At 42.1% G+C, this 19,208-nt stretch overlaps 1 protein-coding gene across 1 annotated transcript in view; it reads right to left on the reverse strand.

Annotated features, from left to right (window-relative positions):
- MYO1E (myosin IE) overlaps positions 1–19,208 on the reverse strand; it is a 205,251-nt gene that overhangs the window by 95,227 nt on the left and 90,816 nt on the right. Inside the window, exons 3-4 of the mRNA XM_076004428.1 lie at positions 18,657–18,746; positions 15,603–15,697 (exon numbers count right to left, since the gene is read on the reverse strand). Coding sequence (XP_075860543.1) covers positions 15,603–15,697; positions 18,657–18,746 — 185 coding nt within the window. The remainder of the gene's footprint in view (positions 1–15,602; positions 15,698–18,656; positions 18,747–19,208) is intronic.

Below are 19,208 nucleotides of genomic sequence, written 5' to 3' on the forward strand. Positions count from 1 at the left end.
AAATAATTAGATGTTTCAAAACAAAACAAAACAAAACAAAACAAACAAAAGGTTTGAAGTAGTCAGGTGGCAAAACTCAGAACTTTATTGAATTTCCTTGAACTAATATATGGTGTTAGGAAGACTATCTTCTGTTTAGGGCTTAGACCCTCTAAAAGTCTGAATCCACCCATGCAGTTCATTCACCATCTTAGTGCTAGGCTCCCTGGCTCCCTGATCACATGAATGGAGAAACCAAACTGAAATTTTACAAGAGAACAGTGGCAAGTAGAAAAGCAGCCAGTCTGGGTGCCACACTGCTTACAGAGGGCATGCCTACTCCCATGCACATGTAGGTCTGGCAAATTAAACTCCATGAAGAAATTATCTTTATGAATGATAGACATAACCAGATGATTTGCATATGAGATCCAAGGTCAATACATGGGCTCTCTGTCATTTGAAGCACAGGTAAAACACCAACGATGAAAGTCCACTTTATAAGTTGTAAACAATGTAAACATTCAAGAATATTGGAAGGTCCAAGATTACAATGGTACAACCACCCACTGTGATATTACAGAGTAATTTAAATTACAGAGACTATGTAGAAATATAATGACAATGCAGCTAAGGTTAAGTGGTCATATGAACAGAAGACAATGTATCAGTAAAATGTTTATAACTTAAGTAAAAATAATGTATGCACAAGAACTAAAATGGAACAAGGAGAAAGAAATATTTCTGACTTGTTAGGAGGCTGGTATAAAGACGATTCCTTTTTCTCTTAATGTGCTTTCTCTTAATACTTAAATTTTTTGAGATAGGCAATTATCCATATATTTCAGATTTTTTAAAACCGTTTTTAGTAAAAGAAGGAGGGATCACATGTCACAATGACAATCACATATCACAATTACAATCAACACCGATTAATTATTCAACTTCTTATATGTTGCCATGAGTAAACATATTTGTACATCTACACTTAGAACAAAGCTGTGAAAGAGAGAGAACAAGCCTTATTAGAATTATAAAATAAAAGTACAGTAATCTCCCAACGGTGTCTTTGGTTAATAGTATATTCAGATACGAAATATTTTGTTCCTTTTTGTTGGAAGTAGAAGAATAATAATGTAAAATAACTGTTTTCATATATTAAAACAGGTATGCCAGGTCTAAAAATAGGATATCTACATTCTCAGAAATTGTGATCTTTTTCTGAAGATTTATAATAATTAGTTCTGGCTAAACATTGATCGGAATTTTCATTTCTTGGTTTCAATTTGCAGACACTTAAAAAGAAGTTTTATTGATCAGAGGCTGGCAATTTGCTGAAAATATGGTACAATAATGGAATGTTGCATAATTACTTAAAGTTTACAGTATATACAATCATAATTATACTGGCCCGTTTGGAACAAAAAAAAAATACTGTTTCTTCCTCTGGACCAAAATCCAAGTTAGAAGAAGCAAAGGTATCAGACAGATTATGCAGCATATTGAAAATTACTCACTTTGCATCTCAGAGCAGTTAGAGCAATTTGCTTTGTTTGTGCTTACAGGCAGCCTTTCCTAATTTAATTACCTTCCCTTGACTTCTAAAGTGGACCCAAAACAACAAACTCTAAAAATTAGGAAAATGTCCCAGTGGTTCCTAAATCTGGCAGTCCATCAGAATCCTCAGAGTATTTTTAAAATGCCCATGTTTGGGTCCCTTGTTTGACCTACTGAATCCCAGTCTCCAAGGACACGGTCTAGGAATAGAAATTTTTAACAAACTCTCTAGTTCTTATATAGCTGGCTGGGAACCAGCCAAGCAATTTTAAATCAAAGTCAAGACAGGCTTTATAGGAAATATCAATTTCAAATAGGAAATAATGGAATATTTGCATGTGTGTGAGTTATAGGAATGGAAACACATGCTAAAATTTCAAAGAAACAAAGAATGTTCTGGGAAAAAGAGCTATTTACAATGGTATATTAACAATGGAATTCAAGGACCACATTGTTTTTCTGAGAAAGATTATTCTTCACTTAAAAATCAATAGTATTTTCAATTCATTTCAACTTATTCTAGCAAATGTAAAAATATTTCAGGTGTTTTTTTTTTTAGATAGCCCCTGGAATACATAGGGTCAGTCATTCCTACTATTGAAAGATTCACCGATGTACTCCACTACGGTGTCCCCATTCCTGGTCCCAAAATACCTCTACTGGATCAGTATCATAGTAACTGTTGTTCCCTTGTAACTGATTGACTTAATGTAACTGAAATGTTTTCTTTGCACTTTAAAAAGGACAAAAATGTAAAACAAAAATTATTCGTGCATTTGCTCACCCAACACGCATTGTCTAAGCGCCCCCACCCATGTGCCAAGCTGGAGGCCATATGAGAAGTGGCCCCTGCCAGAGAGGAGCTCGCTCACTGGCTCTTGGGAAAGTTGAGTGCACAAACGCTATTAATAACACAGTGAAGATGTGGGTATGGTTTTAGGGACTCGTGGGTGGCATCCATCCTTGATTGGAGTGTATGCTAGGAAAAGACTCCTAAAGGAAGTCACAACTAGTTAAGTCTCAACGAGACAGGTAAAGTTAGCCAGATGGGTGGTTTGTGTGTGCACATGTCAGGAGGGGTGGGTGATGCCTAAGCCATAGATCGGGGGCAAAAACCCCATGGAGTTTGTGTGAAGGGAATCACAGACAGTTGAATAGGACTTGAGTGGGGGGCTTGGAGGGGTAGGGAGGGGGGCTGGAGGTCACTGCAGAGATCCATGACAGTGATCTTAGGTATCAGTTTGGGGGAAGCCCCATGGTTCTGGTCAATAGTACTCAAGCCTCCAGACTTCCATCCCTTCTGCACCATACTCACGAATTTTACCTTTACATATATAGACCAATTGATCTATTGTTTACTTAGTATTTTTCTCTAAATTGATCTGATTTCCCTGGGCTTCTTGGGAAATGGCAAATGCCAGGGAAAATACAAGCCGGGCTTGGAATATATAACCATGCCAGAAAGTAATGAAGTGTACAGTAGCTGATATGAACACGTTGAGCACATGAGAGCCTGTTTAAAGGGGTTCCCACTGGCCAAATACAGATAAGTCATGATAATAATGGATGCTGATCTTTTGAATAAAATAGGAAGCCACAAATACATACTGCTATAAAAAAAAAGTCAATCAATCAACCAATAGGGGAGAAGAGAAGGCTCTTCCTCACAACAGAATACCAACTAATCAATGTAGAAGGATGATGGAAATAGATTGTCACCATTTGGCAGCCACCACACAGGTGGCCGGTTTGTGCAGGAGCCATCAGCGGTTGCTAAGGCTGGTGGGGAGACGCTCGATGAGGAGCAGGATGTTGTCTGAAAAAATATTCCCAGAACATACGAACACGCCACAAAAGAAAACATGGTCAATTTAATCAGAAGAAACCTAGCAGACACCTGTGGGACCAGGTGATCAAGAGCCCAGCACCGTTTCTATGGTAATCCTGCTCAGGGTGCACAGCCTGAATCCAGTCATGAGGACACACCGCGACCCAAGCTGAGGTTGTCCCATAGAATTTAATGCCTGAACTCTTCCGAACTGTAAAGCGCAACAAACAAACAAACAAACAACACAGAGAACATGGCGGAAAGGTCAGAGAGGCACAAGGAGAGGCAGGAGGATGGACGTGGTGTCACCGAAGCCCAGGGAGTCGCCATCCACTGTGTCAACGTGGTGGGGACATGGCCAAGACAACGCAAACTCCCGCTGGGACCCATTCTCTTGGACCCTGCCTTTTGCTGATAGAGGGATGTAAAGTATTGAACTTGACTCTTATTCAAAAGGTATAACTCAATGATAGAAAATACAGGAATAGTTTTTAAAAAACAATTTTTTCTAATTCTAGAAAGATCAAAGGTGAATCACATTTTTGATTGCAAAATAGTCCAGGGGGTAAGAAATGACACCAATTCCGAAGGAGACTGGAAAGGAACACACTGAAATATCGTGGAAGTGATAGTTATAGCATGCGTCCACTGAGCAGGTGACATGCGTCAGAGGCTGTCGTTAAGTGCTTTACACAAATCGATCTCTTGATCCGCACAGTAGCCCTGAGGTAGACATTTAATACTATTATTATCTCCATTTTTTGGGTGAGAAATTTAAGCGATTTGCTCAAGGACACTTAGCTAGCAAGTGGGAGAGCTAGGAAAGGACTTGAGACAGTTGGACTCAGGAGCTGGAATGACCCTGCCTCAGAGGAAGGGAATATTTTACAGTGTTCCTCACAGTAACTTCGTGAATGGCACAGTTCGTAATACGATCAAACGTTTAACTCCTCCGGAGTCTTTTACTCATACACACCATTTCGGCAAGCTTTCTGCCAATATTTATTATCTCACGCACAGCTGAAACTAACAAATAATAGCCTGCATCACTATGATCACAAGACAAGATAATTCGGTGAGAATGAGAAACCACATCAAAGAAGGTTCTGGACAGCCCTCTCTCCAAGCACTCAAATCACAGACTCCCTTCCTGGCAGATCCGGAACAGAAATAAGTGGGAGGTGAAGCACCTCTATGGGTTATCTGGGGGGTTAAGGAGAGAGGGGTCCTCTGTTAGACGTTGTAATTGCATTAAAAAATAAACTCTCAAGTATACGCAATGGCCAAAGGTATAAAATGCAAAAACAAACAGCCATGCCCCAAATGCTGAAAACATAACAGAAATTCATTCTTTATTAAGGAAAAGTGTGACTAAGACAAAGAACTGTTATTTCTTGCCAACCCCAGACAAATGCCCAGTTAATTAGTGTTGTCAAGTAGACAAAATTTTCACCTGCTCTGCCAAGAAAATGGCCCCACGGAAATGCTCATCTTGGCCCATCCTGATACAAGAGGAAGAACTCGATGTTTAGTCTCTGAATGCCAAGTTTGAGTCCCTGCTCAGCTATTTCCTTACTAGCTCTGGAATTCCTTTGTAGTGTTACTAGGAGATATGTTATATCACTCTTTAACAGTTTAAAAATATTTGGGGGGTGGGCATAGTAACTCACACCTGTAAATCCTAGCACTTTGGGAGGCTGAGGCAGGAGGACTGCTTGAGGCCAGGAGTTTGAGACCAGCCTGGGCATCATAGTGAGACACTGTCTCTACAAAAAAATTTAAGCATTAGCCTAACATGATGACACTCATCAGTAGTCCTAGCAAGCTATTAATACTTGGGAGACTGAGGCAGGAGGATTGCTTGAGCCCAGGAGTTTGAGGTCGCAGTGAGCAATGATGATGCCACTGCACTTCAGCCAGAGCAACACTCTGTCTCAAAAGTAATACATAAATAAATAAATAATTTCCCCCCATGTATATTTTCTTTACACTTTCTTTACATTCCTTTAAGGCAGGGGTCCTCAAACTACGGCCCGAGGGCCACATGCAGCCTGCCATGGACATTTATCCGGCCCACCGGGTGTTTTTGCCGCCGCTGCCTGTCCTGCTTAGCAGCCGACTCGTCCTGGGCCCACAGTGCGCATGTGTGGAATGTGCGCTGCACTCTCCAACGGCCCTCCAACGGTCTGAGGGACAGTGATCTGGCCCCCTGTTTAAAAAGTTTGAGGACCCCTGCTTTAAGGTGTTAATTTCCATTTTGCAGATGAAGTGGCTGAAGTTTGCAGAGGTCACACACCTTAGACCAGAATAAACAGTCCACCCTCTGACTCACCCCAGAGATCTTTCCACTGCACCTCATGACCATGAGTCGTAATGGATGAATTAGCCAGCTAACCTAAGACCTGCTGGCTCAAAGCAGCAAAGAAAAGTGGCAAGACGGCAACACAGGAGGCAGGCTGCCCTGGCTTGGAGCACAGCTGTGCCACATTCCAAATGCAAGTTGCTTAACAAATTTCGTTACCTCTTTGCAACTCAGTTTCTTGATCTGTAAAAAGGGAAATAATCATACCTAGTGTACCTAGTTGGCATGAAGATTACAACTGGTAGAATTAAAAGGATGCAAATTGAGTACTCAAAAATGGGTTGCTATTATGATTATGGAAATATATTAATTAGACAGCCTTCCTCAATAATACTTGACTAAGGATAAAGGAATGTCAGCAACCACGCAGGATAGAAGGTAATATTTGCAGAGAACTTGGGGAACAGGGTAAATCTGGGCCCTTGCTCTTCAGATCTGCAGCCAGAGGAAGCCCCCAGCCAGCCTCCTCCCAGTAGGGGTGTGAGCTGACGAGACCTGCCAAAGCTGGGCCAGACAGACAGACAGACAGCCTCAAAGGCCAATGCCACTGGGATAAACAAGAAATTGGGTGGACCAACTGAAGCTCAGCAGAGCCTTGAAGAGTCCCAGTGCTAATAATAAAAGGTTCCCGAAATATTAATACATCAAAGGCAGGAAGACAGCTTGAGAATCCTGAGACACCTGGCGGTGCCGAGGCAAAGACCAGAGTGGAGACACAAGCCAAGTATTAGAGCCACTCTGATTTCTTTCCTTTAACCTTTACGACTGCAACGATTAGGGATACTAAATCCAAAATATCTTTTGAAGCAGGTATCTCAGAATTCTTAGCTCCAACAGTAACAACTATCTCCTTTTCTCCTGTGAAAATTCTCACATTCAATTAGCAAATCCTACTGATGTGCCTTCAAAATATCTCTCATACATCTTCATCAATTCTTTAAAACATACTTGCTAAAAGCAAGTGTGCAGACTACAACCTGCAAAGACTTTGTAAACTGGCATTGGATACAATAAGGACAGGATGCCCTTTTCTCCAGGATATTTCATATTAAAAAATTAGAAACTGCACTAACTGTGACTCAAATGGACATCACAATTTTTTTTTTTTAAAGTTAAGGTGGCAAGAGCCGATGGGGGACAAAAGCGAGAGGAGTTCACCTTTTCTCCCTACTCCCTGCCCCACCCCAGAAACAGGGTCTTGCTCTGTTTCCAGGCTGGCGTGCAGTGGTGCCATCACAGCTCACCGCAGCCTTAAATGCCTTCCTGGGCTCAAGCGATCCTCCTGCCTCAGCGTCCCAAGTAGCTGGGACTACAGGTGTCACCACACCTGGCTTGCTGGCTTGCTTATTTATTTGTTTGTTTGTTTGTTTTGTGGAGACTGTGTTGCCCAGGCTGGACACACTCCTGGCCTCAAGCTATCCTCCTGCCTCTGCCTTCCAAAGTGCTGGAATTATAGGCATGAGGCACCGTGTCCAGGAAGGAATTCACTTTCGATGGCAGCAATAAAAGTGCCACATAAATATTCTCCAAGGCCCAGTAATTCTCCATGGAGGTCAGCTGGCAAGGGCTTCAGAAATGCCTCTGGCCACACTGCCAAGATCTTGTCTGGTGATGCAGAGAATAAGAGAAAAGCCTGCTGATTCTTCTTCCCCTTTTACCAGACCACAATTATTTTATTAATAGATTTGTATAGATGTCTCTGATATCCAAAGGTACCACATATGAGGTTCTAAAGGACAAATCGAAATTCTGGATTTTGGAGAACGGGCTAATGAGCTAAGCAGAGGTGTGTTGCTCATTCATTGGGCTCATGATGTCTACCAAACCTTCAGGTGCTCATCGTCATTTTTTTTTTTTTTTTTTTTTGAGACAGAGTCTCACTGTGTTACCTGGGCTAGAGTGCCATGGTGTCAGCCTAGTTCACAGCAACCTCAAACTCCTGGGGGCTCAAGCGATCCTTCTGTCTCAGCCTCCTGAGTAGCTAGGACCACAGGCATGCACCACCATGCCCAGCTAATTTTTTCTATATATTTTTAGTTGGCCAATTAATTTCTTTCTATTTATAATAGAGATGGGGTCTCACTCTTGCTCAGGCTGGTTTCGAACTCCTGACCTTGAGCAATCCTCCCGCCTTAGCCACCAAGAGTGCTAGGATTACAGGCGTGAGCCACCGCGCCAGGCCTCATCATCATTTTTAATACACTAATGTAGCTATAACTATTGTATTTTTCCGTTGGCACTGCCCGGAGCCCTCATTCAATTGCCCATTCCTTTATTCTTCCACAGGCTTATTGAAAGTCACACATCAGTTTCCTTCTTCCCTTTCCAAAACAAGCTAGGCCCTCATTGCTGCACTAGATTTCTGTATTCCTTAAGATCTCATCTCTTTTCTACCAACGGACTCATCTTTGTGAACCAGCCTGTGGTGGCATGATGTCCCTGCTCAAAGAGCCACAAGACAACACCAAGATCTACAGGTTTATCTGCAGATCAAAGAGGGGCCTGCCACCCAACCTATCTCATCTCCCCAACTCAACCAGCCCTACACTCTTGCACAGATGCTATGTGGCTATGATATAGCCACAGGCCATAAGGAGACATGAAAAGAAGTGGAAGACTGAGTTCTTGCCCCACATATACATATCCAATAGGATAAAAAAGTCAGGAAAGGTACAGAAATGGCCCGGGTATGTCTATTTGCTATATAAACACATCTTCATCTCTCAGTAAGAAATCGAGGTTAATGTGTCAGTAAAGTTGTGTTCTTTTGTTCACTCAGTGTGTGTGTCAACTGTCTTCCAGCTGATGACAGATACAATCGTCAACCTCCTGGGTATGCAGACAGCATCACAGCCAACAACATGCAAAGAGTTAGGTTTAAAAAAGAAAGCACCTGCTTTTTTTTTATGGGAAGGTAGGGGGGTACTTTTACCCTGGGAGCTCAATCACGTCCAGGATAACTAAACCTCCTGGACCCCCGTCTCATGGTATACGGCAGTTGTTACATCTCCATCAAAATGTAGGGAATTTGAGAACAGAGAAGAGTCACTCGTTGGTAGGGTACAGAGCAAGTGTATAAGGTTAGAAATGAGACAACGTTAAGTTCAAATAGAGTCTCTGCCATTTACTAGATTTAGGGTCTTGCAATTCTCTTAAGCCTCATTTTCTGGATGAAACTTCAAGAAACAATAAGTACTGACAACCAGCGTGGTGGTTAAAAGAGATAACCTATGCGAAAAGCACCCAGCAGAGGGCAGGCACTCGGTAAGTATATCTTGCCTGGACTAATGGTGCTAACTGAAGGCAAGAGGTGACCTGGTATCAGGATTTCAAGAGCCTGGACCTTGGTTCTCAACTAGGATAACTTGGAGGGCTTGAGAAAAAGAGACAATGCTCTGGGCCTACCACGAATCAGTTGAAACAGAATCTCTGGAGGTGGGTCCTAGACATCCATCCGCATAGCCACTAAACTAGCTGTTAGTTGCTAGCTTAGTTGTTACTATTGGGGCTAAGAATTCTAACCTACCTGCTTCAAAAGGCATTTCAGACTTAGAATCCCTAATTTTTGCAGTTGCAAAGGTTAAAGGAAAGAAATCAGAGTGCCTCTAAGACTTGGCTGAGTCTCCACTCTGGTCTTTGCCTCGGCACCACCAAGTGTCTCAGGATTCTCGGGAACTGGAAATACTTATCCCTTGAAAGTTACATGAGTGAACACAAGGTATGGCGGGTGAAATTAGCATCTATGGAAGCCACTCTCCAGATCTGTCTGCCGGTGGGCTGTGGAGGAAGACTCGGGAAATATCCAAGGCCAATCCTGAGTGTTTAGTCCTGACTAGAAGTTAACCAAATGGATGGCAGGGGTTGGCAGGAGAAAGCGTAAGCTAATGAAAAGGAGGTTGACCTCCATGGAGTCAGGGCAGGAAAATAATCAGTAGAAATGGTGGGTTTTCTCCAAGTAAAAAGGCTACTCGGAGGAGTACGGCAACATCCTCGGTTCATGTCTCCAGATAGAAGCAAGTGCTAGGATCTGGTGACATTAGCCAATGTGATCATCCCCTCGCCCTGAATGCAACCCTCTACTCAGCCCTCTACTGGTAGTAACCTGGCTCCCCTCGGGGACGGTGTTCCAGGGCAAATATCAGCTGCCCAGGGGCAGGCTTCTCCCCACAAAACAATGAACTGCGGGTTAAGATTCATACTCAACTGTGAGTCTGGTTAGCAAGAGTCCATCTACTTGAGGCAGCTGAACTCCAACTGTGTGGACAAGTCAAGTTTGTAGACGTGCAGAACTCAGGACCAAGTGTCAATACATGCTGTCTCTGCTTCAGAGAGCAGCCCATCTCCTTTCTTTGTAAATTCAATTTGTTACATTGATTTCAAGTCTAGAAACAGGCAGGTGCTGGTCCATCCTGCCACTGTATCCACCGCATTAGGAAACATGAGTAAGATTGGGAGGAAGCTGGAAATGCTGCCTTTATGGGCTGCATCTTCATGCCATCTACAGAGTCATTTAGACCAAGTCACACCAAGAAAATTAGGAGGTGGAAGTCTAAAAGCACGCCACAGAAATTAAGTCATCATTAATTTTTCATTTCCTAATTAAACGATACTAAAAAATTCCTAGTCTTTCCAGCTATACCAGAATCCCAAGAAGCAAGCTTTTCTTCCAGCCCCCAAGAAAATGGGTTTTCTTTGCTTTCTGTCCACAAATGCATTCAGGAATGCACCGTTCGACACAACCGTAGCGGAGGGAGCACCCGGCCCCTCCAGTGTCAGGTATTGCACTGTTTTCTCTCCTCTCTAGCATTATTTGGAAGAAAGTTTTAGAGCCAGGATGGCCTCAGAGGTCATCTGGTCTGTCGGCTCACTCACAGGTGTGAAGGTCAGGGCCCAGAGCTGGGAGGTGTGCTGCCCAGGGCCAGAGAGCAGGGGAGAGTGAACCAGGGCATGCCAGAGATTTCCGTTTTACTTTCCCAAAGCAGAAGAACCACAGCTCCTGTGCAGGAAAAGAGTTAACCCAAGTTAACCCAAGGGTTAACCCAAGAGTTAACCCAAGACAGGTTGGATCTAGGTGACTAGGAGATAATATCTATGCCCTTGCAATGTCCTGCCCAATGGCAGTGTCTTTGTTTGCCCGGGGGCTTTGGCCACAGGAGGGTCTAACAATGTGATTTATTTTGGGTGATTCGAAACACACCTTAGCAGTTCTGACCTCCAAAGGAGCTGGAAACGAAAGGCATTAGTCCAGACCTTTCAGAGCAGCTGGAGTCTGAAGGCGAGGCGTGCAGGCAGTAGGTGACCAAGCCCCAGTCCAAACTGTGGACGCCAGAGGCTCAGGTGAGCGTCCCGGTTGGCAGTACTCTGTGAGTACCATCACACGTCACAGCTGGTAGAAGGTTACATAACCTATGACTCCACAGGGAGAGGACAAGCGGAAGCTCCACCTTTGGACCCTCCCAGATCTTGCCCTATGTGTCTCTTTGTCCAGTTCTGACTTGCATCCTTTTGCTATAATAAAACTGGAATGCTCAGTGCAGGGCTTTGCTGGCTTTTGTGAGTCACTCCAGTGAATTATGGAACCTGAGGGTGCAGTGGGAAGCCCTGAAGCTGTAAGGGTGGCCTGGGGAGCCCTGAACGTGCAGCTAGTGTCTGCAGTGAGGACAGCTTGGGGAGGACGGTGCCCTTAACCTGCAGTGTGGCCTGACTCCAGGTAGCTGAAGAGGAGGCAGCTCCCTGTTCTACCACTTCCTAGATGAGAGCAGAGCACCACCAACAGAAATCCCTGGCAGCAGGTCCTTGCAGTCTTTGCCACCTGAACAGCTGGAAAGGAGGGTCCTGGAAGTACACGTGTGTCCTGCAGTGACAGGTGGAGGGAGACCCGAGAGTGGGGGAGACGTGGGTAGGGTAAGACCGAGGCAGCTTCCAGGCTGGTGAAGCTCATAGAACAAGACCATCCTCGTCCTTCTCATCTTGATACAGACCCAGGCGGGGGAAGTCAGGAAGGAGAAAGGGAAAGGGACTTCAGCAGAAAGGTCATCCTGGACTGTCATTACATTCCAGTTAGGAAAGCAATTCCCAATGGCCTCCACTTGGTGCCAAACAAAAACATTTCCTATTAAGCACCCCAATTCATCATTACCCAGGTATTCCTCCCTGCTAAATTTAACTTGCATCTAATCAAGTAATTAGATCTAACTTTCAATCTATGGAAAATCCAGTTGAAGGAATAAGTATAATAAGACCATGAGGGAACAGTTAAACAAATCTAAAAGGTATCTGTAGGAAAACTGGTTTGGTCATTTCAAAAAGTCAATGTCATGGGGGAAAAAAATGATGGTAGTAGTGGAACTGTGGTAGGACAAAAATAAATTTAAGATTCATAACCAAATGCAACCAATGCTCCTTGATTTGCATAAAATGGCAGGAAAGGAAGTATGTGTAACAATTAAGAGAAATTTGAGTATGGACTGCTGGTTGTTAGTTGATATTGAAAAATTACTATTAATTCTTCAGTTGTTCTGAGTCAGTGACTGGAGCAAAAATAAAAGCAAAACAAAAAAAAAAAAAAGAAAAAATAATAATTCTTTAGTTGTGATCATTGTCCTGGGGCTAAGTGAGAAAAATGTTTTTATTTTTTCTGAGATGGATGTGGAAGTATTTAGGGGTAAAATATCATGAAGTCTATAATTACCTTGAAATACCTGAGATCTATATGTTGAAATGCTTAAGCATTTTTGTTTTTAGAGTGTTGAGTTTGTAAGCATGTAAACATTTTACACAATTATAAAACAAAATTAAATTAAAAAATTTTAAACCACTAAAATACAAAATGAAATAAATGAACTTAACTATAGGTCAGGTTGACACATTAAAGACACAGAAAAAGATTATTATTTTCTTTACAGTTTTTTTCTTTTATTATTATTATTGTTATTATTTTATAGAGACAGAGTTTCATTCTTGCTCAGGCTGGCCTTGAACTTCTGAGCTCAAGAAATCCTACTTGCTGAAAAGAAAAGAAAAGAAAAGAAAAGAAAAGAAAGAAGGAAAGAAAGAAAGAAAGAAAGAAAGAAAGAAAGAAAGAAAGAAAGAAAGAAAGAAAAGAAATCCTCTTGCCTTGACCTCCCAGAGTGCTAGGATTAGAGGTGTGAGCCACTATGCCTAGCCAGAAAAGGATTATTTTAAGTGACTTTTGAAACTCAATATTTTTTATTGTAAATATCGGGTATTTGGACAAAAAGAGCAGCAAAGAAATTTTAAAATGAATTCAGTATTGCCACTAATAATATTGATATTATTTTAAAGCATTAACAAAATTACTTATTTGCTTTATCTATCCACCTACAAAATACACACACAATGTAAAGCATATAATTGTGTTAATGTCATCAGGAATTAAGATTGTCAGCAGTAAGAAAAATGGGATATAAAATAAAAATCAAAGAAATAGAAATCCTGCAATCTTAAAAATGAACTGGAAACATCAGTATATACTCATTTCATTTTTCTCTTAAAAAATTTACATTCCTTGGCTTTGTCCTTTCAAAAGAACTAGGAGCATTGACAATACAAGGCAGAGAGCACTCTCAGTGCCCAGATTAGTGGTCTCTAAGTACCATTTCCCATTACAATGAATCAGTGCCCCTTGGAGAAACAGCAAATTCCAGATTTTGCACAGAAAATGTACAGGATGGGCCTGGAATGGTAACTGTGAGAGACAACTGGAGTGATGTCAAAAGACATAATGGCCAAGACAAAGGATTGTCACTGGTCAACAGTAGGATCATTTTAGCCCCAAAATGTATAACTGCAATGTAGTTAAACAGGTAAAATATTTACAATCCATTAGTTTGGAGTGAAACTAAAAACAAAAACACACTACCTTACTTGGGCAATCACATCTTGCTTTGGGAAAACTGGTAAGTAAAGGCAATGAATCAAGCATTTTGTCTAATTTTCCCATATAGTTGGTATTTTAAGGTGACAAAATTAAAAGAACTCCAACTAATACATGCAGAAGGAATAAGAGAATAGAAAAGAATTCAACAATGGCTGTGACATGAGAATTTATAATGGCTTCACTGAGAATCTGAACACACAAAAAAAGACCAATAGGCATTAAGTGCACAGCACCACAAGGGAAGTGTTTCTATCAAAAACTGAATCTGAACCTGATCAAGCGTTTAGATCTAACTACCAATACACAGAAAATACAAGGGACAGCAGAATACTCAAGCAACTTAACAGGATATAATCAGCCAACGCCAGACTGTAGAAAGATCCGCAGGACAAACAACATTTTCCTTTAACAAATAAACGCCAAGAAAACCAAAAAAGGAAGGGAGAATTGTTAACAATTAAGAGACTTAGGAGACAGAGCAGCCAGGTGCAGTGTGTGGGCCTTGTTTGGATCCTAAATAAAAACAAACCAACTACAAAAAAGAAATTATAAGATAGCCAGGGAACTGAAATACTGATAATATTAGAAGACATAAAAGAATTACTCATTTTTATGGTGTGATAAAAATCTTTCAGAGTTACATACTAATTATTGACAAAGGAATTTGCTATCTAGGATTTGCTTTAAATGATCAAGTGGGACAGGAAGGAAGGACCAATTAAAACAGGGTTGGCCATATATTGATAACGGTACATAATGGATGATATACACACAGGGACGTATTATACTATTCTTTCTAATTTTGTGTTGTTTGTAAATATCCATAATAAAAGACTTTGCCAAAATAGCTTCGGATGAAAAAAATTAACTAAAAAAGACAAACATAAATATATACGACAAAATGTTAACTGTCAGGTTCTAAGTGATGAGACTATGGATGCTTATACTTTCTACATATTTGAAAATGCTCACAATAGTAAACAGAATTTTTTTTTTTTTTTTTTTTGAGACAGAGGCTCGCTTTGTTGCCCAGGCTAGAGTGAGTGCCGTGGCATCAACCTAGCTCACAGCAACCTCAAACTCCTGGGCTCAAGTGATCCTCCTGCCTCAGCCTCCCAAGTAGCTGGGACTACAGGCATGCGCCACCATGCTCGGCTAATTTTTTCTCTATATATTAGTTGGCCAATTCATTTCTTGCTATTTATAGTAGAGACGGGGTCTCGATCTTGCTCAGGCTGGTTTCAAACTCCTGACCTCAAGCAATCCGCCCGCCTCGGCCTCCCAGAGTGCTAGGATTACAGGCGTGAGCCACCACGCCCGGCCTAGTAAACAGAATTTTAAAAGCACTTAAACCCAACCCAGACTCAGAGCCAGGCCAGGTTAGAGAGATTATGAAATGTAGATATGGAAACCGAATGCTGGCATTTACCAGTAACGTCCTCAAAAATTCAATGCAAATGACAAAGTAGAGTAAAAAAAAAAAAAAAAAAAAATTCAAACATGAACTACTAAGTTATTAGGGAAGGAAAAAACAAGTACCTGGAGAAAAGGACTCCAGCTGACAAAACAGTGAAACATGCTTCTTTTACTTGTGACCCACAGGATCTCGAGTTCAGAGTAAAGCCACCATACAATCACATGGGAGATGGTTTATGATTTTCATTGAGGGCTCAAGGTGGCAAAGCTTCACCTTGACGGTAAGACAAAGGTCTGGCTGGCCCCACGTGCCCTAAAACCATAATGCTTTAAAGCAATAGAGGCATACACAGTAACCCCATGGAAGCTCCAGACTTTTATGATATGGAGTTCTATGGTATGGAGTTATAAGATACACCAGGATATGGCAGCCAGCCTGCTTTTTACTCAGACACATTAACCAGCCCGTGACATCAGTAGCTGTTGGGAAGCCACTGCTTCTTGACAAAGCTCCACGGTCTCACCTCCCCCGGGCCCGCTGATAAGGATCTTTCTCATACCTGATGATGACGCACTGGTTCTCTCTGTCGATGATCATGTTTCTATACATGTTATCCGCAAGGGCATAGATATGCGGTGGGTTTTCATACTGTGCCTAGAACAGCAAAAAAACAAAAAAACAAAACCCACGGTCAGACAGAACACCACATTAAATTTTTTTCTTGGCCTTGGAAATGAATCCACCACTATGCATTATAGTTGCAACGCCTATAATTACATCTTAAAGGTTGCATAATACAAGAATTTATAAAATTTCCTAGGTTGTGAAGAGTTACACCCTAAGGAAAATTAAGATGGAATTTGGAAGGACTGTTCCGTAGGCATAAGCGTGATTCAGCCTTCTGGTCATCACCCACTCTGACACCGCACCCTTCCACCCAAACACGCCTCTGCAGAGCACATTCCATTTCTGGACGATGCAGAAGACACTTGGGCAGCGGGTCTTCAGAGAGGCCTACCGAACACCTGGATCTGACTTCTCCTGGGATTCTATTAACAAATTCCTATGTAATTTTTTTTAAGAGGCAAGTTGCAGATTCTAGGACCTTAGGGGGAAATTAAGTGAGACTTACTCATTAAGGAGGAGAAAAACTTAAAATTTTCCATAAGAATAGGATAGGAGGCACGGTTTTTTAAAGGAATAAACTATTTTAGGCAGTTTTTTCCTCTCTATTGAGGGAAAAAAGAAAATCCTACTACACCAAGACATGCTCCTGGGTTTGTGATTTAATCTCATTAGATACCTTGGCTGTACACAGATATAAAACCCAGTAAGTTTTCCATGCTTAACAAATTCTCAGGCTAGCTCCAGCCCTGTATTTCAGTTTCCTGGTACCCATCTTCACTACAACCTCAAAAATTACTAAAAAGAAAAATATTTCATGGGGTGTATAGCTGGAGAAAGAGCACGCCTTAGATTGAAGGTGATCAAACCTAAAAGACTGAAAAAGACACCAGATCCAGAGGGAGAAGACATGTAGACGTTGTCTTTCCCTTCAGTGGTCCCCATCTCTAAGGGTGGGGGATGATAATGCCCAGGGCTGCCAATCCCACAAGGTAACCGAGAAGACGGATGGGAGAGTAATTTGAAAAGGTAGAGTAGTACGCAAAGGGAAAGCATGATTTACTTACCTATCGTTGAACCTTATTATGCAATGATTTACCATAAAAAAGGGGGCCCAGTTAAGAAGTTGCCACTGATGGCCACGCTCAGAAAGTTAATATAAGTGGCCCAGGGCTAGAGAGAAGGGGCCGTGATGCCTGCACACACATCGAGCATTGGTATATCCAATGCTCAGTGCTCTCCCCACGTTGTGGGCAGGAGGCTCACAAAGACAATTGTCCAGCGAGGGCTGGAGCCTATTCCCGGGAACTCTATGTAGGAACCAAAAGAACATGTTATCTCTGCCTTCGCCTTACAATCAGAAGGGGATGCATGGATGGGACCTCAGGATATAGTCTTAGATGGGCTTCTTCTAGCCCAGATTGCTTTTTCGGGATTATTTTTAACGCCTCTTTGAAAACAGGAAAGTAGAGGATTATAAGAAAGAAAAGAGGATAGAAAACGGAAGGAAATGGAGTGGAGAGAAAGTCACGGGCAATAGAGGGGAAGGTGTGGGCTAGTCATTGTCCAGCAAGGCTTCAGAGCTGCTAGACTAAGTTATACTTGACCTCTGCGTATCATTCTACATTTTCCAAATTGGTTTCCCATCTGTGGGCTCAGCTGCCCGTGAGAACCACAGAGTAGGCATTTCCTCTCCCTCATCCTTCCCTTCCCTGAGACCCCGAACGGCATTAAGAACTGATCTCAACTCCCCACCCCACCACGCAGTAAGATTCTAGTACTTCACCTCTCTGAGCCTCAGTTTCCTTATCTGTGAAATGGAGACGCAGAGAGTAAGACACAGCCAGCATCCAGGGCTGTGTTATGATTATTGCAAGTGCAGCACAGTACACGGCACTCAGCAAATGCCAGTTTTACAATACTCTGTTGTTACCTTCAGCAGGAAAAATAAACATCTTTTTTAAAAATTCCATGATATTCCTTTAAAGAAAACCTCTTCAAAAGATGAATGGCCTACAAGGGACATGTACGCAGCAACCCTTTTCAGAAGACTGGAAAGAAACAGGCATGCACAGCCCTTCTTCCATCTACTGAGGACTCCCAGCAGGCTCTGCGCCCGCTGCCCCTGGGCCTCGCCGAGCAGGACACCAGGGCAGGGCCCGGCCCCTGCTGACAGTGTCCCCTTGTGCTGGGCTCCCATAAAGGCTGCATTATCAAAGGTCTTTCGCGTGGCAGCCTCCTTCGGCTCCCGCCACCAGCACCATTCATCTGGCAACAATGGGGTGGGCTCTTGCGCCGGGCAACTTGCTTTCCACTTCAACTGATGAATCTGTGTGGGCTCCCCTTTGTTTGTTTTCTAGGGGTCAGGATTAATGGACGCTCTTGTGCTTCTGCAGCAAAGCAAAGAGGGGAGGAAGAGGAAAGGAAAAAGACGCGGAGATGGGGAGGGAGGCGTGGGGAAGGGATGAACCACGGAATAAAACACATTAATGATGATTGCAGTTTCCATTTTTATTACACAACTGAAATGGCTGTGGAACTGAGACTGAATAGGGACCAGGGTCAGATTATTAGGTGAAGTAATAAAAGATTCATTTTTTTTTTTATATTCAAGCCACAGCCACAGCTTAACTAAGGTTCTGATTCTAAAGAAGGGTTGCCATCGCCCTATTATTTTTCACCCAGGACTGATTTTTTTATTCCTTAGATTTTTGGAAGCAGGAAGATTCCCCCAAGCTGTAGGTCCTACATGCCATTTAACTAATTTTGTGTATAAAAAAGGCTCAGATACTAGCTAGTCCTATGTTTTCTTGAACTGCCTTCTAAAGAGTGGCACACCATTAAAAAGCAAACAATGTCATTTACTTGAGCTTCCTCAATTAATAATTCATAATAAGAAAATGCAAATGTACTGCTAACTTCAAGAAAAACTATACACGCGTCATAAAAACCCCAAACACAACAGTCATTTACATGACACATAACTTACCGCTCCCTGGTACATTTCAATTTCCTTTTCCCCAAAATAGGGCATCTGCTTGAAAGGGTTGACTGAGATTAATACAGATCCTATAGATGTCTGAATTTAAACTCAGTTAAGGGCCATCATTCATCTTCACAGCTGTGTATTTTTCAAATTAAGTAACCAGATGCTATCAAGAATTCATAACAACCGTCCAAGCAGAAAGCTCGTGTACTCGTTTTCTAAAAGATTACAAATAGAGACGCAAGCAATTATCCAACCAGCTCGGGCTTTGTTCCTCCCTCAGGAGAAATAATGAATTTAACTACCAAGATGCCACGAAAAGAAATCATTATTTTAAGTGAATTAAAGCACCTTCTTTCAAGATCGGTAACAGGTACGGCAGGGAGAAAAACAAAGCAAAGCAAAAATGGCAAGGAATGAAAAGAGCTGTTATCATTTCTCTCCTCAAATGACATGCATTTTTCCCTTGGAAATTCCATATCTTTTAGGTAGACTAAAAACTTACTTGTTTGCTCATTTAACAAGTAGAGGGATATAGGACGAACCGAACAGAAA

This window comes from Microcebus murinus, chromosome 6 (assembly GCF_040939455.1).
Source record: "Microcebus murinus isolate Inina chromosome 6, M.murinus_Inina_mat1.0, whole genome shotgun sequence".
In the NCBI taxonomy this organism is placed as follows: Eukaryota; Metazoa; Chordata; class Mammalia; order Primates; family Cheirogaleidae; genus Microcebus; species Microcebus murinus.